The sequence below is a fragment of the Giraffa tippelskirchi genome, chromosome 3, assembly GCF_054371585.1.
Source record: "Giraffa tippelskirchi isolate mGirTip1 chromosome 3, T2T-mGirTip1v1.2.pri, whole genome shotgun sequence".
Lineage (NCBI taxonomy): Eukaryota > Metazoa > Chordata > Mammalia > Artiodactyla > Giraffidae > Giraffa > Giraffa tippelskirchi.
Window position 1 is genome coordinate 11,748,547 of NC_137277.1, and position 26,380 is coordinate 11,774,926.

Consider the following 26,380-nt stretch of genomic DNA (forward strand, 5'->3'; position numbering starts at 1 on the left):
CCCCCAGGGACTCCACCCAGGCTCTCCCAGCTGGAACTCCAGGGGGGCAAGGGGAAGCACCCCCAGCCAGGCACTATACCCAGTCGATATTTATAGAAAGAACCCAACAACGTCCTCAGCTGGCCTGCCCCTTTTCTCACCATATGAAGCTCTCACAGCCCAGAGCCAGCCGCCAGCACCTCTTGTGCTGCGTGGAGATAAGCGAAAGTTCTTGTTAATTTCCCCGAAGGCCTCTGTGTCACTCCTCTGCTGTCTGACCAGAGGGGCCACCACTGTGCTGGTGAGGAGAGTGAGCCGGTGAGCCCTTGCCGATCATGACCCCTGGAAGGGTGAGGTGGGGCAGCCCTGGGCAGGGGCTCTGCTGCCCAAGTCACCTTGTGAATGTGGCTGGAGAGAGGGTGCACTGAGCCGATGCCAAGCACCATGTGTGTGGCCACCCGGTCGGTGCCTGTGAATGCCTGCTGGACCTGTGCCCATTCATTGAATGGATGCTCACGTGTAGACCACGTGTGTCCCATTGTGGGCGTTGCAGCTGCCAGGCCAGGCCAGGCCCTGCTGCCACTGCTGGGTCTCCACCCGATCCTCCCCTTCTGGAACCTGCAAGCCCCCACTCTCCCCTCTTGTTTCTCCCAAGCCCCCCACCCTCCCTTCTTAGAGCCCTCGTGTCTTCACCCTCCCCTTCTGCCGCTCCCAAGCCCGCCCCTTCCCACTGTCCTAGTTAATTGGCCAGTCTGCGCAGCCTCTCAGCTCTGGAGCTATTCCCTACAAGCTCAGTGACTGCCTTGCCTGAAATTAATTAGGAAATCAGCTTGTTTTCAGAGCAAAAGGCAGGACTCACAGAAGGAGAAGACAGGAGAAGAACCTCTTGGGAACAGGCCAGGATGCGGAGCGGAGAGGGAGGAAAAAGATCCCAGAGGGTCATCAGGGCCTCCTGCCCTCTCTTCCTTGAGTACATCCCCCTGAAGTACATCCCAGGCCGGGGAGAGCTGCTGAAAGGCCAGATGGGGACCCCTGAGAAGTGGGAATGAGGCAGTAACCAGGTTGAGAAAAGTGACGTGGCCCCCAGCTCCATAGCCGGGCCCCAGGCTGTTTGCTCCCACGCTGGAACCAGCTCCACTCTCACCGGTGTGGGCGTCCAGAGCCCTCACTGCCCCCACCAGTAGGACTTGGCCCAGGACCCTGGCTTATCCCCCATATGGGCTCAAGTCCAGGGAGCTCAGTGGGCAGGCTGCCCAGCCCGCAGACCTCCATTCCAGCCGGGGCAGGGACTTAGGCCCCAGACAGAGCCCTGAGGTTGGGAGGAAGTTGGACACCTCTGGCCATTCACTTGCCTGACCGTGGATGGTGAGGCCTGACTGCAGGGGCCCATCCCCGAGGCACCCAGAATGCCCCACTCTGCACTTGGAGCGGCCAGCAGGGGCCATGGTGCCCACTGCGCTTCCCATCTACCCTGGGATTTTGTGAAGCCCAGGCCCTGTCCCAGAGTATGGTTACCCCTTCTTTCCTGAGTGACCCACCCGGTTTACATGATGAGCTGAGTCTGGATCCCAGACCCCCTTTTGATCTGCTACACTCCCTCCTCCCACCTGCTCCTGGCCCTGAGAGCCTTTACTGGCCTGGCCGGTTGGGAGGAAACCCAAATCTTGGGCCTCTTTTGTACCTGTGGAGCCTCAACCTGCCTGGAGAGCCCAGCCGCACATCCCTCCTGGGACAGGGGGTATAGACCTGGAGGCTTGGGGGGTAGGATTGTTGTTGTCTGCCCCTGCCGCCCTCTGAACCAGAGAGCAAGGCAGGGTCTCGTTTGGAGCCCAGAGAAGAGCCCAGCACCACCAGCACCCCTGCCATCTCCTTGAGCCCCCCATTCCCGCCCCCTCAGAGCTCACCTGCAAGACTTTGCCATCTTAGCAGGCTTAGCCTGAGGAGTAAGTGAGGGGCAGGGAGGAACAGGGAGGCTTCCTAGCAGTTACAGTGACCTCAAGGGACAGGGAGACCCTGTGGAACTTCTGGCTGAAATGGAATTTGCAGATATCAGTGCCCCAGCTTGAGGTGGGAGAAGAAAGCCCCTGCAGCCCCTCCCCTGTCTTCCCAGGGCACCTTTGACCCAACACCCCACCTCTGGCCTTGACCCAGCACTGTATCCAGAGGGTTGACCTTCCGGTGTCCACCTGTGCTTTGTCCCATTACTGAGAGTGGGTCACCCTGATGGCTCCATCAAGGCTGTGACCGGGCACATCCTCTGTTGTAGTTACTCAGTATCCTGTGGGAAGTGTCTTTGAAATGATGTGATATCTTGTTCCTCTTCAAACATTGGATTCACTCATTAATTTATTTATATCAGTGTAACTTGTGGATATTTATTCACTTCAATCTATTATAATGTGTCACTGTCACCATTTAATCTGGTGATTGAATTGTCTCAGGTTTGGCGCCTTCCGCCGGATCATTCTCTGAGCACTTCCTGTGTTCCCAGCTCACCCCGAAGCTCTCAGCTCACCCCAAACCTTTCCCCATTTTCTTGGGGCAGTGTCCCCAAGAAGGCTGATGCCTTTCCTTAGAGGATATTAGAAGCCAAGTTCAGGGTGTAGGTGTGCTCATTGGCGCTGGGGTGTTGCTGCTCTCAGGTCTTCTTGGGAGGCAGAACTGGCTATGTGTTCTAGATGTCATGACTACCCACTATACACCTCCAGCCCTAGGGACACTATCTGACCCCACAGGGCTCATCCTGGCCGGTCCCTCCCCAGCTGTAGCTCATCGGATCTGCCCACCTGCATGTGCCCTATCCCCACCCCACCCCACCCCACCCCCGTCTCTGCCACCACCCCCTCCCCATGGTTGTATTCAGCCCCAAGTCTTCACTCTAGGCCTGTCTCATGAATGGACACTGCCCTCCGCTGGCCAGGCTCTGACCCCTCACTGGGCCGTCCCTCCCTACCCACCAGGGCTGTGACACTCCTGTTTTCATGAATCTGGAAGAGAGCAAAAATGCAAGGCAGTTGTTGTTAGAAGCATAATGAGCCCCATGCCTTAATGAAATCGTTTGGTCACTGTCCTGAGGACTTGTGCCATTCCAACTGGCCTGGCCCACGGTAGCCAAGGGTGACATCTCCCACACCCAGAGCTGAGGCGAGGGCTGGGTGTCTGACCCAGGACCCGTCTCGTTGTTCCCGGCTGCCTGACCCTCGTCCTTGGCCTGCATGTCTCAGGGAGCCGGGCAGCCTATGGGCAAGGTGGTGGTACGGGGTGGGAGCATGCTGCAGGGTGGGGATAAGGGGTAGTCTGGGCTGTGTTAAGATGCAGGCTGGTGTCAAGAGACTCTTTGAGGGACAGTGTGTGGCCTGCTGTCATCACACTGACCCTCATGTCCCCTGCAGAGGAGGAGGATGTGCTGGCTTTCAACCTCCAGCGCCTGGCCACTCTGGCCTCAGCCTGGTCTCTGGTCGAAGCCGCTAACCTGGACAGCCCCACCCCTTCGGCCCAGCCCCCCACTGCTGACCCCTGCAGGGCTCCCACGCTCACCCCCCGCATGCAGATCCTGCGACGCAAGGACACCTGGACCCCCAAGACCAAGCCTGTGAGTGGTGGGGGGGCCCTTGGTCATCCCCATTGCCCACTGCCATGACGGTGGGCAGGGCCTCGAGGGCCCAGGCTGGCCACCCGCCCACCCCATCATGGTTCCCTAGCTGGGCTCACAAGCCCTTGTGCCCCTCCCCACTAGGTGTGCCCACTGAAGGCTGCCATCGATCGGTTGGACACGCAGGAGGTGGAGATGCGTGTGCAGCTGGCAGAGCTGCAGAGGCGCTACAAGGAGAAGCAACGGGAGCTGGCCCGGCTGCAGCGCAGGCACGACCATGAGTATGGCCCAGGCTGGCAGTGGGGTGGGGAGGGCAGGAGTGTGGCTTGTGGAGACGCCCCCAGCTCAGGGCAGAGGTGGGCACGGCCCAGCCCAGGGCCACCGCCTTATGGGCAGGGGTCAACCTGTGTGTGCTGGGCTGAGTGGGGGCCGGAAGGGGGGCCTGGGAAGGTCCCCAGAGGCAGTGGAACCTTGAGGCAGTCACCCAGCAGAGAAACCAAGGTGCAGTATGGTGTGGGGTGGAAGAAGCCCACAGCAGAGGCTGGTGCAGGACAGAGGCTGGTCCTTGGGTAGTGAGGCAAAATGAGGGTAGTGCTGTCAGAAAGAGGTCCAGGGCAGGATTGGGGCTTGGGGGGCAGAGGGAACCCCAAAGTTGCCATAGCAGTGGTGGCAGCTCACCTGACTGGTGTGTACAGGATGGCTGGAACTGGGAAGCAGGGATGATGGGGGCAGTGGGGACCCTGGCTCAGCCATGCCCTCCACGGGGCGGCCAGGCTCCCCAGGCCGTCTTGGGACAGCTGGCTCCCACCATATCCCCCAAGGGCAGTGACCTCTGCTGGACACTTGTCAGGGAGCCAGGAAGGGCATCAACCTCTGACCACCCTTCCTGCGGCCCCCAGGAGAGACGAGAGCTCAAGGAGCCCTGCCAGGCGAGGGCCTGGCCGGCCACGAAAGCGCAAATACTCCAGTTTGCTGCCTGCCCTGCGCCCCAGCGACAGCAGGAAAGTCAAGTGAGTCCTGGGTGCAGGGGGCCCTTGGGTGCCTAGGGCTGAGGTTACTCGATGAGGCTGGGCTGGCCCAGGTGCCCTAGAGGCCTGGCCAGTGGGGTTGGGCTCCTCTCTGGCTCCCAGGGCCGCAAGAGCCCCCCTCAAAGCTACTCCCGAAGACCCAGAACCCCAGGCCAGCCGTGGTGGTGAGCATGGTGGTGTCCGGAGCCCTGAGCTCAGTGCAGACAAGCCCCACCCCCTGGGCCTGGCGCGCGGCCACACCAGCCCCACGCACCTGGCCATGGCCGGGGCGGTGGCATACCCCCTGCGCGGCCCCAGCCCCAGCCCCCGCCCGGTCCCACGAGTGCGAGGCGGCGTTGCGTAAAAGCCTCTTTATCTGCACCGTATAGAGTCGTTGGTCACGCTGCGGTGCTGCGCACGGCTGCCGGCACGCGGTTATTATCCATTACCCGCCCGGCGCAGTCGTTGGCGCACTCCCGGGCCTGGTATAATTGTCCTTCTCGGCTACAAATTGCCTCTCCCGGCAGGCCCATTTGCATAAATCCTCGAGTTCCTCCAAACACGATTGGCGCGGCGTGTGCGCACTGCATCAATCCTGATGATTTGGTAATAATAGTTAAATCGGCACTAAATGGTTCCTTCAATTAAGACAGAGGCAAAAAATTAATCTCAGGGCTTTATGTCACAAAACATTAGCAAACGCGGAGAAGGTTACAGGGAGGGGAATTCGCCTCGGCTGCGGGCAGGGGAGGGGACGCACCATATGGCTGGGGGGAGCCTCCCGGGGGGCTGTCCCTCCACCCCGCCCAGGTGTCACCGGGAGGGGGCTCCAGGGGGCTCCCTTTGAGGACTAGCCAGAACTGTGGGGGCTGCTGGCTAAGGCCAGGGCCTGGCAGGGGGCCCTGTCAGGGATCCTCTTGTTGAGGCTGCCCCACACTTGTCTCAGACTCACCTGGCACCAAGCGCCAGCCCGAGCCTGGAAGCCCAGTCCTGGTGCTTACATCTGGCCACTTTCCCCACTGACCTGAGAAAGCAGGCCCCGGTTGGAGGGGGAAGGAAACCAAAGCCAGGGCCCTCCCTTCCTAAGGACTGGGGTTCCCTCCCACCTCTCCCCATCTCAGGCTCCTCTCCACTTTCCATCCCTCTTCTGGGCCCCTACCCTGCAGTAGCTGCCGACAGTTGGGCCCAGGCAGGAAGTGGGAGGGCCAACGCCCGGGGCCACGCGTGGCCGCGGGCCGGCTTCCTGGCTGACCTCTCCGGGCAGGAAGGTAAAAGTTGACTCCTGGCCACACGAGGCCAGGGCCGGGTCAGGGCCCTCGGTCTCCATCTGGGACTCATTTTCCTTAATGCTCTGTGGGTGAGGGAGAGCGCAAGCCCTCAGCCCCTGTTTGGCCAAGGACAGAGCGGAGCTCGCAGCCTCACACCTGTGGGACACAGGGAACCAGGCTCAGAGTCAGCGGCTCCCAGGGCCCGGGAGCCGGGTTTGGGGGGATTCAGAGTCCCTCCTTTGAGACCAGAAGTTGAAGGCAGGGGAAAAAGTTCTGAGGGGTCTGAGCCCAGCAGTGGGGGTCCCGGGGGGCTGGGAGGCAGAGCCTGGGCACGAGTTTCTCTGGCCACTGCCCCCCTATCCTTTTCCTGAACGTGGCAGAGATGCTTCAAGTGTACCCCATTCTCAGCAGACTCGCCTCATTCCCTCTTTTTTCCTAATTGCGATAGCTGCTGGTCTTTGGACTCACTAAGGGCCAGGCCTGGGACCGGCATGATCCCACCCCCGCCTTGCAGAGAGGCACAATGAAAAGCACTCCCACTTTCCAGGTAGAAAGACTGAGGCCATGGCCCAGGTCACACAGTGGCCCAGCTGGCTGCAGGGTCGTGGCCCCTGAGCAGCAGGCAGAGGGGGCCAGCTAGGTAGCAGGTGCCCCAGGGGCTCAGCACTGGCTTGGCACCCCAACACCCTCCCCCGCAGCAGTTCTGGGTGCTTGGAGGAGCCTGGCCCAAGGACATAGCCTTGGCCAGGAAAGAGGCAGGGGTCTCACAGGAGGAAGTGGGTCTGCAGCCTTAGAGCTACACCGCACGCCCCACCCCGGCTGCCACCGCAGGGCCTGTCACAGGCACAAGACCCGGGTGCCCAGGTGTGACCTCTGCCCCCGTGCTCCCAGGGCAGTGCGGTCTAGCCTGAGCCTGCTGTGTGCTGAGCTGCGGGGCGGCGACGATGAGCCTTCGAAGAAGCGAGGCCGGCTGGAGAAGGGCACCTACGTGGGCCTGCAACCCGCATCGGCAGTGAGTCTCCGCTTAGCCTTCCCCTTGGGCCGGGTGCAGGATGTCAGACAGGACGGGGCAGGCGGAAGACCAGCCCCAGGCTGAACATTGCCATCTCGCCCCGCCCCGCGCCACCACCCATCTGGGGTCCCCTTACTCAGGTGACCAGACAAGGCCCAGCGAGCTTCGTATGCCTCACACAGAGGCGGGCCCCTGAAGCTGCAGGTATGAGAGGAGCTGGTTGTGCTCCATGACACCCCCTCCTCTGCTCACTGCAGCGGGAGGAAAGGAGCACATAGGTGTCGTGGGTCACAGGACGCACTGCCCTGGTCACAGGTAGACGATGCATACCTGGTGCATACCTGGTGCAGTGGGTGGGCCAAGGACAGCTATTCCTCCCTTGGGACGGGCTCCCCCCAGGTGCCAGGCCCCCCATTCCTTCTCAGTGCAGTGGGTACATCCTAACCCACTCCTATTCTAGGGTCCTGGGAGGGACAGGCGAGAGGTGGGTCTGAGTCTGTTGTCACTTTGCTTGTCCCTCCTCTATCAGAAGGCTGGTCCCTCTCTCCAGGACAGTACAGACACTTGGGTCCTTGGCCTCCCTCCCCAAACCTGAGTAGGTTGGGCGCCTGGGGAGGCTGTGAAATGGGGGACAGACAGGCACAAGTTTAGGCTCCGCTGGGTGGGCCCTGTGCCCGGGGGGCCAGAGCCCTCTTGGTTATTTTGGAGGCCAAGGCCAGTGACTTGCCACCTCCCAAGCCTACCTACCACTGGTAGAAGGGAGGCCGGAGGTCGCAGGGCCGTGGCTCAGGGTCGGGGCCCCAGTGACTGCAGCCTCCACCTGCCTGTTCACAGGAGAAGGTTCGGTGCAAGAAGAGCAGCAGTCAGGGCGACCTGGCATCTGCTGTGGCCCACAAGGTGGCCCAGCTGAAGCCGAAGGTCAAGAGCAAGGGGCTGCCCACTGGCCTCAGCCCCTTCCGGCGGAAGGAGGCCACCCCAGGGGGTCGCATCCGGAAGAAGCTGTCACGAGCCAAGAATGCCAAGGCGTCTGGGGCGGCCCGGCACCCACAGCCCGATGGCGGTATTGGCAGCCGGGAGGCAGCTAAGTTCCCAGTCCAGCCGGCGGCAGCCGCAGCACATGAGGCAGGCAAGTTCTTGGTCCGAGCATCGCGACCAGGACCTCCACGCTCACTAGGGGCTGAGGGAGGGAGTGCTCAGAGGCTCTTGGAGTGTGCCGGACCCAGGGAGACCCTCTTGCTGGTAGGATGGATTCTCTGTGTCCCACCCCCACACAGGGGGCCACAGGGAGGAAGCAGACAGCTGGATGCATCCTGGAAAGGGGTTAAAAATAGTTCTTCTGCCTGCTCCAGCCGGCCTTCCCGCCGTGTCCGGCCGGGTGACCTGGAGAGGTTATCTGGCCCCCAGCAGACACACATGTCCAGAGACAGGGGCCTGGAAAAATAGATCCTTCCGCTCTGCCAGGCCCTGCCCCCTCCTCCAGGTCCCGCCTGGGAAAGAACAAAGGGAAGGAAGAGGAAGCAGGAAGCCAGAGGGCATCTGGCAGGAGGACAGGGAGGGAAAGGGGCTGCCCCCAGGGATGGGGACCCTCAGCCCTGCAAGGTGGGCACCCCACTGTCCAGGGTGTAAGAAAGGGAGATTGACACAGAGAGAGGGAGGTCAGAGAGGCCGCCCCTTCTCCTTTCTGGTCCAAACATCCTCACCTGGACACCTGGCCCAGGTGTCTGCCCCCAGAGCAGCCCCCATTACGACAGTGACGGACTCTACTCGGCCCCCGACACATCCGCACACGTGAATCATCCACTCCCCTAGCTGCACCCCAAAATGGCGCTGCTCTGACACCAAGTTACCTGAACCATCCCCCTCCCCACAGACAGTGACTCGGACAGTGAAAACTGTGATGGTCTGCTGGAGACAGAAGAACCCCCCAAGGAGCCCGGGCTGCTGCTACACGCTGGGGCCTGCATGGCTGTGCTGGGGCCCTCACCCTCCTCCGTGGTCAAGATGGAGGCCAACCAGAAGGCCAAGAAGAAGAAGGAGCGGCAGAGCTTGCTAGGTACCCAGCGGGCGGGGGTGGGCTGGGGCAGGCCGGGTCAGTAGGGGCCCCAGAAGGCAGCTGGGGCTCCTGTGACACCTGCCCTCTCTCCCTCCCCAGGGGCCTGCCGCATGTCCAGCCCCGAGAGTGAGGTCAAGGTCAAGCGGAGGACGGTGAAGACCAAGGTGGGCAGCAAGCTGGAGCGGGCCCCAGGGCGCAGGCCCCCAGGTGGGCCCGGCAAGAAGAAGGCCAAGGCCAAGGCCAAGGGCAGCCTGCGGGCAGAGCCAGGGGCCGCGCCCGGCAGGGACGCTCTCTGCGGCCCCGCCCGAGCCTTCGCCTGCCACGAGGAAGGCAGCAGGCTGGCCAACGAGCGCCTCAAGAGAGCCACGCGCAAGAGCACGGTGCTCCAGCCGGGGCTGCGGGTGAGGGCCGGCAGGCGCCCCGGGGTCCTGGGCTCAGCAGGGGGGGTGCTGGATGCAGAAAGCTTTCGGGGACCCTCACCCCACTCTTCTCTACTTGCTACACCAAGTCACACCCTGGGACTCATACTCAGGGTCTGTCTGCATCACTCCATGGGCACACCAGGGGCAAGGAGGTTTGTGCCACCCTCACCTCACCCCTCTCCTCTGACAGCGGAAGAACGGGGCCCTCTCCATCGCCCTGTCGCCCCGCAATGCCAAGGCCATCCTGGGGAGGGGCCGGAAGGCGGGCAAGGTGAAAACCAAGGCCGTCGGCAAACAGGTAGCATCCCCACCCCTGACCCCGGCTGGCCCTGACCCTCCCCACCCCTTACCCATCCCAAGAGAGCTGACCTCTCTGGCCTCCAGGGCAAGGGCCGGGCAGTGAGTCGGCTGCTGGAGAGCTTTGCAGTGGAGGACGACTTTGAGTTTGAGGACAGCAGCTGCCTCTCAGAGGACGAGGAGGAGGAGGAGGCCAGTGGCCCCCTGAGCGCCGAGCAGAGTGCTGCCCTGGGTGAGTGGCCAGGAGGGGGCGTGGAGCGATGGGGAGGGGCGGTGGTGGGCAGGTGGGGGACCGGGCACTGACGCCCTGCTCTCCGTAGCGCGCTCATGCACCATTCACAAGGAGGACCTGCAGGACGGGCTGCCTGTGCTCATCCCCAAGGAGGACAGTCTGCTGTATGCGGGCAGCGTCAGGACCCTGCAACCCCCTGACATGTGAGGGCCCAGCGTGTGTGCAGGGAGGGCTGTGGGCAGGGGGGTCTGCAGGCCTGTCTCATGCTCTTCTTGCCATGCACCCTCCCCCCACCCCTCAGCTACAGCATCGTCATCGAGGGCGAGAGAGGCAACCGGCAAAGGATCTACTCGCTGGAGCAGCTGCTGCAGGAGGCGGTGAGGGGACAGCTCCCACTAGGCTCACCACCCCAGGGAGGTGGGCCTGGTGGCACCCAGCCCCTCCTGGACACCCCTCGGCCAGCCCCGCCCGCTCACGGCTGCCGAACCACTGTTCCCGCAGGTTCTGGATGTCCGACCACAGTCCAGCCGGTACCTCCCACCCGGCACGAGGGTCTGTGCCTACTGGAGCCAGAAGTCCCGCTGCCTGTACCCAGGCAACGTGGTACGAGGTGAGTGCCACACGGGGACCCCCAGCGAGGCCTGTCAACCCCTCCCCTCAGGCAAAGCTACAGACCGAAAGTCCCTCCACGACCCCTAGGGTGCCAGGGAGGGGACCCTGTCTCTCAAGGAAGACTTCCTACCAGCCCTGCTTCCCAGGCCGAAGCGGATCAGATAGGGCAGACGATAACCTCAGCTCCTTGGTCAATAGGAAAAGGCGAGGGGCTGCCTGGGTGGGGACAAGGTGGAGCTTCTGGCTGACCAGAAGGCCTAGCAGAGAGGGGCCCCAGAGCCTCGGACCTGAGGGTTATGAACTGGTCACCTGGGCACCAGCTCTCCTGGGGTGAATCCTTCCGCTCCCCCCTCCCCTGGCACAGGATGTGGGAACCCTGGAGTCAGACGGGTGGGCAAGTCGGGTGGCAGGCCTCAGCCAGGCATGTGTCTACATCTGTGAGCCTGTGCACAGGGGGAGGTCGGGGGCCCTGCATCCCTGCGTGTGTGCCCTGGAATGCTAGTGATGGATGGCGGTAATATTGCCTCTCTGGCGGCACTTCAGGAGGTGGAGGGGAGGCGGGCTACTCCCGGCTGCCATAGCAGCTCCAAGGTCAAATGTGATCAGGGAGCAGAATGTCCCAGCATCATTTGTCAGGCGCTCCGGAGCCCATCCCATTATTCTACTATCCCGGCCACCTGGCCACCTGGGAGAGCCTCTTGGGCCTGGAGCAGAGGGCGGTGTGCTTAGGTGGGCCCTATCGCCAGGCGCCTCCAGTGATGAGGAAGAGGACCTGGACTCCGTGGTGGTGGAGTTTGACGATGGGGACACTGGCCACATCGCTGTCTCCAACATCAGGCTGCTGCCTCCGGACTTCAAGATCCAGTGTGAGCCCCCGGGCCCTCCAGGGTGGCGTCCTTCCTTCCTGGGTCAGCCCATACAGCTGGAGTTCGAGTGGGATTCTCCTGGGTCCAGTCTCCCTGGTCTCCCAAGAGGAGGCTCACGGGGAAGAGGTCACCCCAGCGGCACAGCACTGAGGCCATTGGTCCACCCTGCAGGCACAGAGCCCTCGCCAGCCCTGCTGGTGTCCAGCAGCTGCCGGAGGACCAAGAAATCTTCCTGTGAGGCGCCCCCGCCCAGTGAGGCCACCGCTCCCAGCCTGTCTCCTAAGGCTCATGACGGGTCCGAAGCCTCAAAGACCTCCGGGAAGAAATCCACAGGCAAAGACAAAGCTGGTACTCATAGGACCTCGGGTGGGGAACTCCCTCAGGAGTGGAGGGGAAAGGAAGGGTGGGCGGGTGGTTTCTCTGACTCTACCTGGCCTCTCCCCAGGCAAAGCAGAGCTCCTGACATCCGGTGCCAAGCCCTCTGCAGGGGCCTCAGACCACTTCTTGGGCCGCCGGGGCAGCCCGCTGCTGAGCTGGTCGGCGGTGGCGCAGACCAAGCGGAAGGCAGTGGCCACAGCAGGCAGCAAGGGGCCGGGCGTGCTGCAGAACCTCTTCCAGCTTAACGGCAGCGCCAAGAAGCTGCGGGCCCGCGAGGCCCTGTTCCCCATGCACAGCGTGGCGCCACCCGTGTTCGGCAATGGCTTCCGCGCCGACTCCTTCAGCAGCCTGGCCAGCTCCTACGCACCCTTCATCGGCGGGGCTGGGCCCGGCCTGCCCGGGGGGGCCCACAAGCTGCTGCGGGCCAAGAAGGCCGAGGCTGAGAAGGGCGGGCGGCGGCGGGCGGGCGGCGAGTTCCTCGTCAAGCTGGACCACGAGGGCGTGACCTCTCCCAAGAGCAAGAACTGCAAGGCGCTGCACGCTGGTGACAAAGACTCGGGGCCTAGGCCGGGGAGGCCCCTGCCCAGCCCCAGCTACGGGCACCCAGCCCTCGTGGGCAAGGACAGGAAGGGGCGGGCACCCGTCCACCCGCTGCCCATGGGGCTGGCACTGCGCAAGTTCGCGGGCCAGACTGAGTACCCGCTGCCCTGTGACAGCGACTGCCACAGCTCCTACTCGGATGAGGAGGAGGACGGGCCTGGCCTGGCACCCGGCATGCCCTCCCGCTTCCTCGCCCGCCTGTCCGTGTCCTCCTCGTCCTCGGGTTCGTCCACCTCCTCCTCCTCGGGCTCCCTGTCCACCTCCAGCCTCTGCTCCTCGGACGACGAGGGCTCTTCCTACAGTTCAGATGAGGAGGACCCCGCCCTGCTGCTGCAGACATGCCTCTCCCACCCAGTGCCCGCCCTCCTGGCCCAACCCGAGGCCCTGCGCTCCAAGGGGGGCAGCCCGCACCCGCATGCCCAGCGCTGCTTCCTGTCCAGGGCTGCCGTGGCCGGTGGGGGAGCGGGCGCGGGCCCCAGCGGCAGCAGACCCCGGCTCAAGCGCAAGGAGGCCCTGAGCTTCTCCAAAGCCAAAGAGCTGTCCCGGAGGCAGCGGCTGCCCTCCGTGGAAAACCGGCCAAAGATCTCAGCCTTCCTGCCCGCCCGGCAGCTCTGGAAGTGGTCGGGGAACCCCACACAGGTAGGTGGGCCTGGCCCGTGCAAGTGCCCTTCCACACAAGACACGCCATCTGTCTCTCCTGCACACTCTGTCTGTCTCTCTCATTCCATTCTGTGTCCCCTGCCCACCCTCTGCCCCTGGCTGTCTCCTGCAGAGGCGTGGCATGAAGGGGAAGGCCAGGAAGCTGTTCTACAAGGCCATTGTCCGGGGCAAGGAGACGCTTCGCATCGGGGACTGCGCAGTCTTCCTGTCGGCTGGGCGGCCCAACCTGCCCTACATCGGCCGCATCGAGAGCATGTGGGAGTCATGGGGCAGCAACATGGTGGTGAAGGTCAAGTGGTTCTACCATCCGGAGGAGACCAAACTGGGGAAGCGGCAGAGCGACGGGAAGGTGGGGTCACCTGGTGGGGTTGGGGTCCCAGGGGTCTGGGCAGGCTCAGAGTGGAGGGCCTGGGAAGAGGTATCTTAGCAACTAGCACCAGCAGTCAGAAGAAGGGGAATGAACATCTATGAACATCCCCCCACCCTGTCCCCACACCTCAAGGTGCCAAGGGTCACATGGGCCCCACAGAGGGTAACATGGCTGAGGGCTCAGGCCCCAGAGCCAGGCCACCTGGATCCCTCCCCGACTGCTTCTATGACTCCTAGTGGAGTGGGTGACAGTTTCACCTCGTGGGGGGCTGTGACCCATGGCAGCACGTAGCAACAAGCAGGTCCCGCCCTCAGCAGCGCCCCGCTTACAGCAGACCCTCTGGTCCCTGCCTGCCCAAATCAACCTAAGACCCTAAACGCCCCCAGCACACTCTCCTGTCTTCCCTGAGAACCGTGTTTGCAGATGGTGCAGAAACAAGTGTTTCTCCAACCCTGCCCACCCGCCGGGGCTCCAGGTGCCGGCTCCCACACTGCATGGTTAAAATTTTACCCAGAACTGAGGGTCCTGGGGTCGGGTGGGGTGTGCTGTCCCAGGCCAGACCTGACCCCGGGCGCTCCTCACCCTGCTCCCCGGCAGAACGCGCTGTACCAGTCCTGCCATGAGGACGAGAACGACGTGCAGACCATCTCCCACAAGTGCCAGGTCGTAGGGCGCGAGCAGTACGAGCAGATGACACGGAGCCGCAAGTACCAGGACCGACGGGACCTCTACTACCTGGCGGGCACCTATGACCCCACCACGGGGCGCCTGGTGACGGCCGACGGCGTGCCCATCCTGTGCTGACTCTGCACGGACGGCCGCAGGTGACCCACCCGCCCAGCGGTGCCCGGCGTGTGAGCCACGGGCACGTGAGGACAAGAGGACGCAGCCCCACGCCTCTGAGTAGGAGGGTGGCCCACACCTCGGAGGGGCGAGTCTGAGCAAATATGCAAACCCACCAAGGCAAGATCCAGGCTTTTTTTTATTATTATTATTATTTTCCCTGGAAAGCGAGAGAGCTTTTAGGTGTCCGAACCCAGTCCCATCCGTCTGCTGCGGAGGGTCAGCTGTGCCCCTAACTGGGACCCGCCGGCCCTCTCTGTTTTCCCGCATCGGCAGTTCACGAGAGATTAGAATCCAAGCCATATTTTCCCTAGTACCTCCGACTGTCTCCCACCAGGGAAAGCAGAAATCAGGTGTGTTGTCTATTTATTTCTCTATGTAAATATTGTATTCCTTGCGGGGAAGTTTTATGGAAAAAAAGTGGAAAAGGATTTTTTTTTTTCCCACACGCGTGACAGGGTGTGTGTGGGTGAGTGTGTGCGTGTGTCTGTGTATGTGTGTGTGTAGAGATTTTGTTCTGGGGGGTTTTCTTTGAAAATGCACTGTTTTCCTCAGCCTAGCTGAGTTCCAACTGGGGCGTCTGTGAGAACAGAGGCAACTGGGGCGTGGTCCGAGGGGCCAGAGGCCACAAGAGGGATCAGACAGAACCCTAGATTATACCTGCTGACCTCTTGGGGGGACTGTCTAAGATGGAAGTCACACTTGAGTTTATTTCCTTTTAATTCATCTCCTGGGAAAAAAGTATTGGGGGGAGTTGATGATGAGGGTCCCTCGGGGTAGAAGCAACGCCAGGAGCAGGCTCCCCAACCCAAGAGTGTGACTGCAGCCATATGTATCTTACCTCTGTTTAAAACAAAGCAAAAATGAACAAATGTTTTCAACTATCAATATGAAAGGATGATGTTTTGATTTGATTTCCTGAATATTCCAAGTTATTTCCGATTTCCGTTTCAATGACCAGCTTGCCCAGCCTCCACTCTGAGCAGGAAAGGAACTGGCCCTCCCCAGCTCACGTGGAGGTTTGGAGGCCTTTTCTGCAGCCACTTGGCAGGGCGGATGGCCTGGCAGGCTAGTGCTTGGGGCCCAGAGCAGGGTTCCTCCTGCCCACACCCCAGCCTCGGTTACCGGGAGCACTGCTCTGCCCAGCACCATAACTACTGTTGTGCCGCATGGGTGTCCCAGACCCTCAGCACCACCCCAGTAACCCCGGAGAATACGTCACCCCTTCACTTCTCCTGTGGCCAAGAGGGACAGGCAGGGCAAGCCAGGCCCGTGACCCAACAGCCCTTCCCTCCCCCCAGAAAAACGCACTGAGGGCTCCGTGCTCCCATGTCACACTAAGGGTCCCCTGGCCTCACTGAGAGCTCCAGGAAAGCCCCCCAAGTTAGCCACTGCTCCTTAGCACGGGCTCTTGTGTGACCCATAGACCCACACCAGGTACCTGGAAAATAAGTCGGCGGGTGCCTGGGCCCCTTTTTCTTTCCAACCAGGAAATCACCCCACCCACCTGGAAGGCCCCTCCCCTGCTCCTGGCGGCTCCAAGGAAAGTACAGGGACAAGGAAGGGTCCCCCTGCACCCCCGCTTTCCTCTTCCACCCCAACTCTCCCCTTTGTCTCGGCTCGAGTGCAATATTTCATTCCTGGTGGTCGTCCTGGAGACGGCGGCCGAGGTCCTGCTGGCAGCTGGGGAAGTGGAAAGATGCCGTGGAGAGGACACGGCCAGTTGCCAAGGCGCATGTGGGGAAGGCCCAGCCGTGGAAACTAGAACCCAAGGCTACTTCCAACCCCAGTCCGCAAGGCAGGAACGAACAAAACAGGCAGTCTTTTCTTGGCCCTCCCGTTGGTTATCCTCCCTCGTCTGTGGACTTCTGTCCTTTGCTTTTCTCTTCCCATCCCCTCTGTCCGTGTGTGCACAGACAGCGGGGCCCCCCACAATGGTTAAACCTGGCAAAAGCACGACTCATGTAAATGTGTAAACTAAGAGGATGGTTGATTTTTTTTTTCAATGTAAACACTAAAAACAAACAAACAAAAAATGCAAAGGTTTTATGAACAGCAAACTCTATGTAAAGGCATTTTAGTATTAAATTTTTTATTGATAACTTGCTTAAGAATAAATATATAAACTATTGTACAGGTTTTCAGTGGTCCAGAATCCTAACTGCATCCCAGTGTCCAATATGTGTGTTCCAAGGGGACTCCCTGGAGGCCCCAGAGGCTGGGGTCTCAGCAGACAAGGGACTGGGGCGACTGGGCAGGGCCTACCCTGCAGCAGCCTAGCAGAGCCAGAACTGGGGGGGCTGGGCCTTTGAGAGGCACATGCAACCAAAATGGCTTTGGAGTGGCCTTGGCTTTGAGACCCTTGAGACAAGGGTCCCTCTCTTGATAGATCTCTCCCAAGGTGGGTCAGATGTCCAGCCTGAACCAGTCCGTGTGGCCAGGCTGGGCACCCCTGAAAGAGAGGAGGGGAAGGTACAGGCATGGGAGAAAAGGTGGTCCCCAAAGTGGAGAGGAGGGGTCTGGGCAGACCGGACAGCAGACGCTCTCCTCGTGGAAGGCATGAATTTACTCATTTGACAAATATTTTCAGCTATGCAGGAGTTACACTCAAACAGCAGTCCTGATTGTTCAATGGATGGTTGGCCACCATCAGGGCCTGGAGGATGTTGGGCAAGGGTACATCTCAATGTGCACCACCACCACCACCCCCACCCCGACCCAGAGAGCTCCGCTCAGTGAGGCTGCAGCCCTGAGGGCCCCCAGGAACCCTACCTAGGGGGTGCTGTTTTCCCTCCAACTCTAAGACCTCCTGGGGAGGACCCCTTCAGCTGAAACTGGGACCCCGATGAGGGGAGCTCAGGTCAGGGCAGAGAAGTGTGGGTAGTGGGGCTGTGACCCCCTCAGGGGTGTCAGGAGCTGCGGGCCATTCGCACAAGTGCACACACACACTGCCAGCCCATCCACTCTGGGGCTACCCCAGGCCAGCCCTGATCACGCCCTGTTCCCCTTTCTCATTTCCTCCACTGGATGATTCAGTCAGAGAGAGCAGACCCCTCCCTGGGGTGCAGAAGGCCCAAGGCCGCGTGACCAGCCAGGTGTGACAGGTGAGGCCTGACAAGTTCTTCCCTCGGGCTGGTCCAAGCCCATCAAGGAAGGTGATGAGAACAGGGCTCCTGAGCAGGAGGCCTGGGGCCACAAGAAGTTGGGACAATCAGTCCGAGCTCCTGGCTCAGCCATGCCTGAAGGCAGACAACCTAGCCCTTAGATTCACCGAGTACATGAGTCAGCAGCCCCTACTCTGTGCAGGGGCAGGTTTCCAGCTGCTCAGGAGGGAAGCCCAATTCCAAGGGCTGCAGCAGGGAGAGGAGAGGGCAAGCCCAGAGGAGGCCTTGGGGACCAGGATGAGCAGCAAAAGGGGTCTGAGCAGGGGAGTGCTAGCTGCTCACGGTTTCTGGCTTAGAGACCCTCCATAGTCGGGGGAAGGGGGGACTGGGGGAAGCAGGCAGAGACTCCTGTGGGCCTGAAAGTGCCTTTGGTTATGTGCTGGGGCAGAGTCCAGGCAGGACCATGGCAGGGAACAGGGAGGTGAGGAACATGGCTGGCTGGTGGCCAGGAGGTACAGAGGGGCAGAAGGAATAGCTGGACTGTGGCCAAGGCCAGAGCCTGAGTGCAGGACAGGTCTGCACTGTCTGCTGGACGATGGGACACACAGAAGTCTCTAGGCAGAGTCCGAAATCAGATTGAGACCCCTCCCTCTGCAACCCCACAGTCAGAGAGACTCAACCAGCACCTGGGGGAGACACCAGCAACCTGGAGAAAGACTCTAAGGGACTGGGGCTGGGACAGGAGTTCAGGCTTGGGCTAGAGGGTGAGGGGGCCCTGAAGACCCGAAACCTGGGAGGGCTGCCAATGGGCACAGGAACATGGGCCGGTGGGGGTGAGCTGGGAGGCAGGTGACTATGGCGACATAGGTGAGGACCACAGCGGACTAGGTGAGCCCCCGAGGGTCCGTCCCCAGCAGCCCTACTTTCTTCTCCCCTCCCCCAACCCCTCCCTCTTCCTGCCTTAACTCCGTGCGGCTCTTGCCTTCTAGAACCTCCTGCCCTCCAGAACAGGACCTGGCAAGGGACGGGGTGGGGGTGGGGGCACATGAGGGGCTGCAGAGCCCCAAGGGTTAAACATGCGAGACTGCACTTGGATCAAGACAAACGAGCCATTATGTGAAATGCTGAAGCAAGATAAGTGATGGCACTGGGTGAGTGAGATCAATAAAAGTGATGTTTTATCAGGTAGAAATGACAACCCAGCTGATCACAATTTGTTTTTAATACCACAAACTAATTGGGGACAGGTGCTTTAATTGTTCTTGCCCAGCTGGGGCAAGGTGGCTGGGGGCTGGGTGGGGAGCAGACCCAGGCCAGGGACAGGGGAGCTCGGCTCTGTGGCCTAGCCATCGAGGGATCATCCAGGCACTCAGCCAGCCAGAGGCCAGTGGCCCGTCAGGCTCTTAGAGGCCTCCCGAGTCTGTGCAGCTTCGAGAGGCCCTGCCAGGCGTGGAGGGACCCACCCCTGGGGCCCCTGGGTGAGGAAGTGGACCAAGGCGGCACCAAGAAGGGTGACCCTAAGGGCTCCCTTGGCTCCCAGAGAGAAGCTGGGGTCTTGACCTCCATCCTTCCTGCCACCCACCCTCTGGCGCCACCCCCTCCCCTTCCCCAGCACTCCCCATGATAAGCCAGCACCTCTCCCAAGCCATTTCTGCTCTGAAAGTCAGGCCACCTGCTGCGACCCAGGACAGTGACAGGAACAGGGCTGCTGGTGCACAAGCTCCAGGCAGACAGGCTGGGGATCATCAAGGTGAGCCCCCACCCAGTGCCCCCGGGGCCAGAGGGCGACCCGCAGGGGCACTCAGAGGCCAGAGTGGCTCAGGCCTCCGGAGAGAAGGATGAGTGGAGGTGGGCCAGGCGGGGTGGCCGGTGGGAGTGCAGCCCAGGACCGCAGAGTCCTCGTCTGTGAAACGGCGTCCCAGACTCTTGCCAACTGAGGAGCTCGGGGGGGGGGGGTTGGCGGGGGCTGGCGAGGGATGTCTGGACCCACAGGTGGGCCAGGGTCGTTTCCATGGGCCACACGCCACTGCCCAGGTAGGAAGGGACTGACCGACAGAGCCCTGGGCTGAGCTCCTCACACTGCGCAGCATGCCTCCACCTCTACACCCTCCCTGCTAGAAGTGAAAGGGCTCCGAATGTGGGGACACGCACAGGCCCAGGCTGGACACGGTGGAGAGGGATTCCACGCCCCTGTCTGCCTCAGGGGCCTGGCTTTGCCCTGCCTGGCGATGCCTCAGGACCTAGGAAGCTGCCCCAGCTTCTCCATCCAGGGGGCCCCTGGCCTGCCCAGCGGCTCAGCTGGGCATTGATGAGGCTTCCTGCTGGGTACACTGGGGGTGCTACCTGCCCTTCCCCAACAAATATTCACGGGGCCACCTAGGTGTCAAGTATGTATCCCCCTGCTGCCCCAGAGGGGATGTCAGGTGGGTCCCCAAAGCCACACCTCCCTCCCTCCACACTAGCCTGGGGCCCTAGGGCCCCCATGCAGCCCCTGGCCCAGCCCTGAGGATGGGAGGAGTGTGGAGCTGCTGGGGCCAGCGCTCTCGGACAGAGGACCCGAGGAAGAGAACTGGGGTGAGCAGAGGAGGGTGTTCTAAGTAGTGTCCTGGGGCAGGGGTGGCAATATTCCTCCTTCCCTTCTGCCCCTCTTCCCCCTATTAGCTGCCCCTTCCCCAAGCCCCAGCTCCCAGAACTGAGCCAGTCAGGAGTGTGGCTCATCCGTCAAGCTCTGTGTCCTCCTGAGGCCAGCCCAGGCCCCCAGGAAAGTCTCCACCAGGCCTGCCGGGGTCTAGCCCATGGGAGCTATGGGGCTGGATGGGGTGCCGTGGGCCCTGATGGACAGTGCTGGAGCCCCTCCCTTCACCCTCCTCACCAGGAGCCCAGACCAGCTCTGGTGGGAACAGAACAGTTACTCAAGGCACAGAAGAGTCGGCCACACCTAGCCAGCCTGGTCAGCACGGCGAGAGGCCACTGCAAAACACGGGAATCAAGGCCGTACACCGAACCGTCCGGGGTGGGCAGGCCACGGTTCCATGACTGCACATTCTGCTATTTTGACACCCCTTCCTCAGAGGCTCCCATCCCCACTTCACACCCTTAAGAGACCTAGGAGGGCCCAATTCGGGCATCAAGAGGACAGGCTGGCCTCCAAACTGCCCTCTTGTGTGTCGTGCCATATTGAAGAGATAGAGCCTGGAGCCAACGCTCTCTGGGCATTTACATCAATTCTGAAGTTCAGACACATTTCAACTACTATTCAGCCTACTCAAATCTCCAGGGCTGGGGACAAGGCCCTCCCCAGCATTTAGACAGAAAGAGCAGCCAAAGAACTGTTCTGTTACTTTGCTGAAGGAGAATGAGTCTCTCAGAGCCCAGAGAAAGGCTTGGAACAAGCTCACCACACAGCTGTGGGCACCTGACGCCACTGCAGAGCTTGGAAAAGCTTTTCTTAGGTTCAAGCCTGGAAAAGATTTTATTTTCTTAGGTTCCGAGTTCCCCTAACAGTGTCCTTTGCCCCCTTCCACTGCTTAGACTGAGCTTTCAGGCGCCCTCTATCTCAAGCCACCCCAACCTCAGGGTCAGCGGGGCCTACTCGAATGAGTATTTCCAGCCTGACTCTGCGGGACTCCCTAGGCAGACTGCATCCATCTTCAGAGAAAAAACAGGACTGACCCAGCACCCTAGGCTTGCCAGGCCAACACCTACTGTTCAGGGAAAACCTTCACCAGTCCTATCTCCCTCAGCGGAGAAGGACAAGGGCTCCTGGTGACACAGAGCTGGCAGGGAAGGAGGCAATGCCTCCCGCCCTTCCCAAACATCCTAGAATCTTCCATCCCACCCATCAGAGAAGGACACGGCCTACATCTTTTCTCACCTCCCGCAGATGTGATCTGTTCCTGGCAGGAACACAACTTGTTTCCATTTGTCTGCTTACCCAACCATCCGTCTATTATTTCAACAAGTATGTGCTGAAGGCCTACTGCGTGCTGGGCAGTGTGCCAGGCACCACGATACAACATGGAGGGGATGACACAAAGTGCTCGCCCTCTGAGAGCTTGAGCCAGGCGGGAAGAAGGCTGGCACAGAAACCATGGCATCCAGCAAACCCAGAAGCTGTGCACAGGGCACCAGGCGGGGAGCACAAAGCAGCTGCAGGCTGAAAAATCCAGGTCAAGGACCTGATGGGAGGGAGGGGAGCTCCTCTCCCAGGAAACCCAGTCCCTGACAGAAGCACTTCTAGGGGCATCCACAGCTGCTTCCTTTAACTGGTTTAATCTGAAGAAAAATGTTTCAGCTGAAGAAGCTTTCAGAGGAAGGCTGAACTAGGGCTTTGCTGGGTAGGAACCATCTTCCACTGGCCTCACCTTGAAAAACAGCAATGCGGAGAACAACTCGAGACCTGAGTTCTCAGCCCTGGGGCAGACTGGCCCTGAGGCCAGCAGGAACTCGGCTCTTTCTGAGCCTGGGAGTGAAGACTGGGGCTCCACTGAGAAAAACTGCTCCAGATGCCAGTGGGGTGAGCTAAACCTGAGGCCTTCCACAGCCCCTCTGCCCTAAGGTTCCCAGCAGTCGGGAGCCTCAAGCTCCCCAACCCTTCCCGCAGTGATGGAATGGTCCAGAGGCCTCCTCAACAATTTGGTTTGCTGAGAGGGGAAAGTCAAAACCACCCTTTTTATTTGGGAGGTTTTGAACAAGTTTAAGATCTTGCCCCTTGTCAGGAAATCTGTTTTCACTTATAAGAAACAGACTCAGGGGCCGGCGGTAAGCAGTGGAGTGTCAGGAGACTCCGCACTGACAGGGTAATTATATTTTTCTCTACTGGGCCTTCAGACGACCCCTCAGATCCTGGGCAAAACACCCCAGGCCTGGGGTTCCCCGAGGTCCCTGCAGTGGCTCCCTTCTTGGTGCCTGCTGGAAGCGGGTGTGGAGGGACTCTGCCGGAAGAGGACACGAGCCCAACGCCAAGGACAAGACAGCACCGGAGCAGCCTCTGCTGAGGCCATCAAAATTTCCGTGGGATCAGCAGGGAAACCACACCACCCCAGCCCTGCGGGACTCCCTCCTAAGGCCTCCCTCCTTTGGCCAAAGTGGAAATGCCAAAGCCCTTGAAGCCTGCCCAAGGCCAATGTCCCGGTGCTCCAGAAGCCACTGACCCAGCAGAAAGAGCCTCCTCTATAGTACATGACCAAGACGACCCAACCAGGGAAAGCCACAGCCGGAAGAAGCCATACTGGCAGCCAGGCCTTACTCTAGTCATATAACCTCAGCCTAGCCAATCAGAGTGCCTCTCCCACAGTGATTGGTTTTGGAGTGTGCATGTGACCCAAGCTGAGCCAATCAGGGCCTGCTCCTGGGATTCTCAGGAGAGCTGGAGATGTGAGCATAGCCTTGCTTTAAAAGCTAGGTTGGGGGGGGGCGGGGGGGAGGAAAAAATAAAATAAAAGCTAGGTGGGATGCATGAGCTGCAGGTGAAGGTGAACCCTGTATCTCCTGGCCTGGATCTGCTCACCAGATAACATACAGGACGCCCAGTTTAATTCGACTTTCGGATAAACAACAAATAATTTTTAGTGTAAGTATGGTCCATGGTAATAGGGATATACTAAAAATTATTCAGTGTCTGAGATTTAAATTTAACCTAATATCCTGGGACTCCCCTGGCAGTCCAGTGGTTAAAACTCCACGCTTTCTCTGCAAGAGGGGAGATTTCAATCTCTGGTCAGCAAACTAAGATCCACATGCCATGTGGGATATAATAAAATAAAATAATAAATTTAACCCAACATCCTATATTTATTTGCTACTGTGGGGCGATGGTTTGAACTTGAAACCCAACTGGTGCTCCCAACACAAACTGGGTGCTCCCCAGCCCACCTGGCCATAAACAGGTGTATCCAGCAGCTTTTTATCATGGGACAGGAAGGGTACACACTGAAGAGGCCAAGCAAACCCTGAAGGCACAGAAAGCCACTGGAGCCTGCTCCTGCTGAAAACCTAGTTCTGGCTTGGAGCAGGGGGAAGGGCAGGAAACTGCTCTCCAGCCCAAATGAGGGGCTGATGCCAGGGTTGGGGGGTGTGCTGGAACTAAGAGGGCCAGCTCTCAGGTCCTCTCCTTTCTGCCTGTGTTCCTATCCAACACCAAGGGTACACTGATCATCCAGAGCTTGGCCACCTGCCTCCGGTCCTGCCTTGCCTCCTATGCCCTGAGAAGATGGCGTCTGGAGGGAGGGTGGTTATGGCTGCTCCTGTGTCCTGCTTAACAATTAGGAAGACAGCCTTGGGCATTTCAAAGAAGGGAGTGATGGGGGCTTCATGGTCTTGAGCCTCCTTCACCAGATGGTGGAAATCTGGAAAGTTCTCAGCAGGGTCTGCTTCTCTTGGCCTATCTCCCAACTACAAGTCCTTGGATAAGCCACTTGCCTCCCTGAGACCTAGGTTCCCTGTCTGTGAAAATAAGATGAAATGTGAGGACAGTTCATTGGTAGAGACTCCAGCATGTTCTGTGTACCCCATGGCCTCTGAGCTGCTGGGCCTAAGCAATGACACTATTTACAGAGAAGGACAGAGACAAAAGGTCATTTGTTGCCTTCAGCATCATCTCTTCGTTTCCAGTTACCAACAGGGGCAGAGAATGTGTTGCCCCAATATGTCTTCCCCTTTTTCCTCAGTAATAGAACCACAACTTATAACTGACCACCTGACTATCCAGAGTTAAGATCGCATTTCCCAGCTTCCCTTGCAGCTATTCCAAGTTCTGGCCAGTGAGTGTGAACAGCAACATCATGTGCAATGGGAAGTGTCCTTAACACAGGGGCTGTGCTCTTCTTTGTCCCTTCTCCTATCCTGCTTGTTAGAATGTACATGATGGCTGGTGCTTGAGCAGCCATCTTGGATCATGAGGAAGATTCCATATTTGAGAATAGTAGAGCAACAAGACAGGAGAAGGAGCCTGGGTTCCTGATGACTGTGGAGCCTCCAAAGCTGCTCTGGAGGCTTTTTGTAAAATGTTTCTCTTGTTTAAGTCACTGTTATTTTGGAGTTTCTGTGGACATTAAATCTAATCCTCACTGAGTGTTGGATCTTGCTCCGTCTACCCCCAGTCTCTCAGGCTCTCCTTTCCTTGCTGCTTGTCTGTCGTTGTTGAGGACTTCCACTTTCACCTCCTGCCATTCTGCTGGGACACCTCTTTTAAGAGTCCCTGGAGCAATGTGACCTCTAATGTGGTTCATTCTCAGTCCTGATGTCACTGCCAGGTCAGGCCCTCTCACAACACAAAGCGCTCATCACAGTCTACAATTATGTATTTATTGTGGATTTCCTTGATTGCCTGCTTCCCAGGACTGTCATTAATGTGAGAGCAGGATCCCTGCCTGTGTGGGTTTACCATTATGTCCCTGCACCAGCTCAGGGCCTGGGCACAGGTGTGCACCAGTTGGGTGCTGGCCCTGCTGACACCACTGTGCCCCCCAATCCTCCTCCTCGGCTCCACAGCCCCTCCTTCTCCCCACCCTCCTCCTTTGCCCTCCATAGCTTTCCTTGCTCTGCACAGTCCTGACCTCCAAGGCACAGGGCCTTCCAGCTATCCACACCACCACATTTCAGTTTCTGAGTTCTGGTTTCAGACGTGAGGAAAGAATTGACTCTAGAACCCCAGAAGCAGCTCCAGGGCTTGCTGGCCATGCAGCTTCACTTCTCAGACCCTCCGCCCACTCCTGTCCCGTAAATGAGGATAACACCACCCCCACCCAGGTAAGCATCCTATTCACAGGGACATTAGGAAGATTGGGAGGTGGGACGTGTTCCTCCAGCCCCCAATGGCTAACGGTAAAAGACAGACAATCTTAAATGCTGATACAGGCATGGGGCCACCAGAACTCACCCACACTGCCAATAAGAAAAGCAGTCAGAATTGCCATTTGGAGAACTAGTGGTATCTACTAAAGCTAACATTGCCTCTTCAGCAACCCGACTGCCAGGCACAAACTCAGAAGACATGCACTAGAATGTCTGTGGTGGCACTCTGTAAATTTTGGAGATAACTTGCACGTCCATTAACAGGACACTGCGTGAATAAACTGGCATGCCCATACAACAGAATACAACCAGGTGATGCTAAAGAACACAGCTCAGACATATGTAGCAAGGGAGGAATCACACAGCTTATGTTAGGAAAGAGGACAGCCTCAGGAGAGGCAGTGTGGCTCCATTAATAGGAATGTAAAGATCAGGCAAAAGTAATCTCTAGGGAGACGTTTCTGGGGTCTGGGATGAGAGGTGGCACCAGGGAGACACTGCAGGGGCGATTATCTGGGTGGGATGGTGGCTGCATGGTGAACACAAATGGAAACTCCATCCACCTTTAAACCTGAGATCGGTGCTCTGCCTCAGGATTTTTAGATGATTCTTTCTTTTGGCTGCATCACTCAACATAAACAACTTCCCCAACCAGAGATCGAACCTGTGCCACCTGCAGTGGAAGCATGGAGTCTTAACCATTGGCTCAACAGGGAAATCCATAGATGAACTTTTAAAACAAGGAGGTGTGGTCCAGGGACACAGAACATGGGTTCACAGGAAAGTCTTGTCACTGAAACCCCAGACCAGCTCTTGTTGCTCCTCCTCTCTCCCTATTTCTGTTCAGGACTCACTGGCCTCCTGCCCTCTGGGCTCTGCCAATTCCCCAGCCAAACCCCACACTCCCTGCAGCCATGTGCTTCTGTGCTCTCACACTCCTTCTGATTCATTCTCTCTCTTTGACCTTGACAGGCACCACCACCCTGGCCTCCCTGGCCTTCAGTCAGAACTGTTCTGACAGCGCTAAGGGCACCTGCACATCCCAACCCTGCAAGCCAGAAGGTGCTCTTAAGGATACGTCCTCCCCACCCCTGAGTAGCATTCCGTCCACCTGCCCTGGATTCCTTCCTTCCTCCCCCTCTGGAGGGAGGATCCAGGTCTGAAATTGGCACTCTTGATTCCAGGCCATCACATCCCAACTTCTGATCTCGGCCGAGTCAGGGATGGGAAATTGGTCATCTTATGTGCCAGCTGCAATTGATTAGAGGATTGCCTGGAGAATGTACTGAGA

At 59.4% G+C, this 26,380-nt stretch overlaps 1 protein-coding gene across 1 annotated transcript in view; it reads left to right on the forward strand.

Moving 5' to 3' along the window:
- The window catches only part of BAHCC1 (BAH domain and coiled-coil containing 1), a 56,894-nt gene extending 40,564 nt beyond the window's left edge, over positions 1 to 16,330 (forward strand). The window contains exons 11-28 of the mRNA XM_081576210.1: positions 901 to 917; positions 3,372 to 3,571; positions 3,716 to 3,852; positions 4,471 to 4,581; positions 6,738 to 6,858; positions 7,693 to 7,988; positions 8,733 to 8,911; positions 9,011 to 9,312; positions 9,524 to 9,631; positions 9,718 to 9,862; positions 9,951 to 10,065; positions 10,164 to 10,239; positions 10,364 to 10,472; positions 11,221 to 11,340; positions 11,512 to 11,688; positions 11,786 to 12,957; positions 13,091 to 13,327; positions 13,946 to 16,330. Of these exons, the coding sequence (XP_081432336.1) occupies positions 901 to 917; positions 3,372 to 3,571; positions 3,716 to 3,852; positions 4,471 to 4,581; positions 6,738 to 6,858; positions 7,693 to 7,988; positions 8,733 to 8,911; positions 9,011 to 9,312; positions 9,524 to 9,631; positions 9,718 to 9,862; positions 9,951 to 10,065; positions 10,164 to 10,239; positions 10,364 to 10,472; positions 11,221 to 11,340; positions 11,512 to 11,688; positions 11,786 to 12,957; positions 13,091 to 13,327; positions 13,946 to 14,152 (3,829 nt within the window). The 3' untranslated portion in view covers positions 14,153 to 16,330. The remainder of the gene's footprint in view (positions 1 to 900; positions 918 to 3,371; positions 3,572 to 3,715; positions 3,853 to 4,470; positions 4,582 to 6,737; positions 6,859 to 7,692; positions 7,989 to 8,732; positions 8,912 to 9,010; positions 9,313 to 9,523; positions 9,632 to 9,717; positions 9,863 to 9,950; positions 10,066 to 10,163; positions 10,240 to 10,363; positions 10,473 to 11,220; positions 11,341 to 11,511; positions 11,689 to 11,785; positions 12,958 to 13,090; positions 13,328 to 13,945) is intronic.
- Positions 16,331 to 26,380: the final 10,050 nt, after the last annotated feature.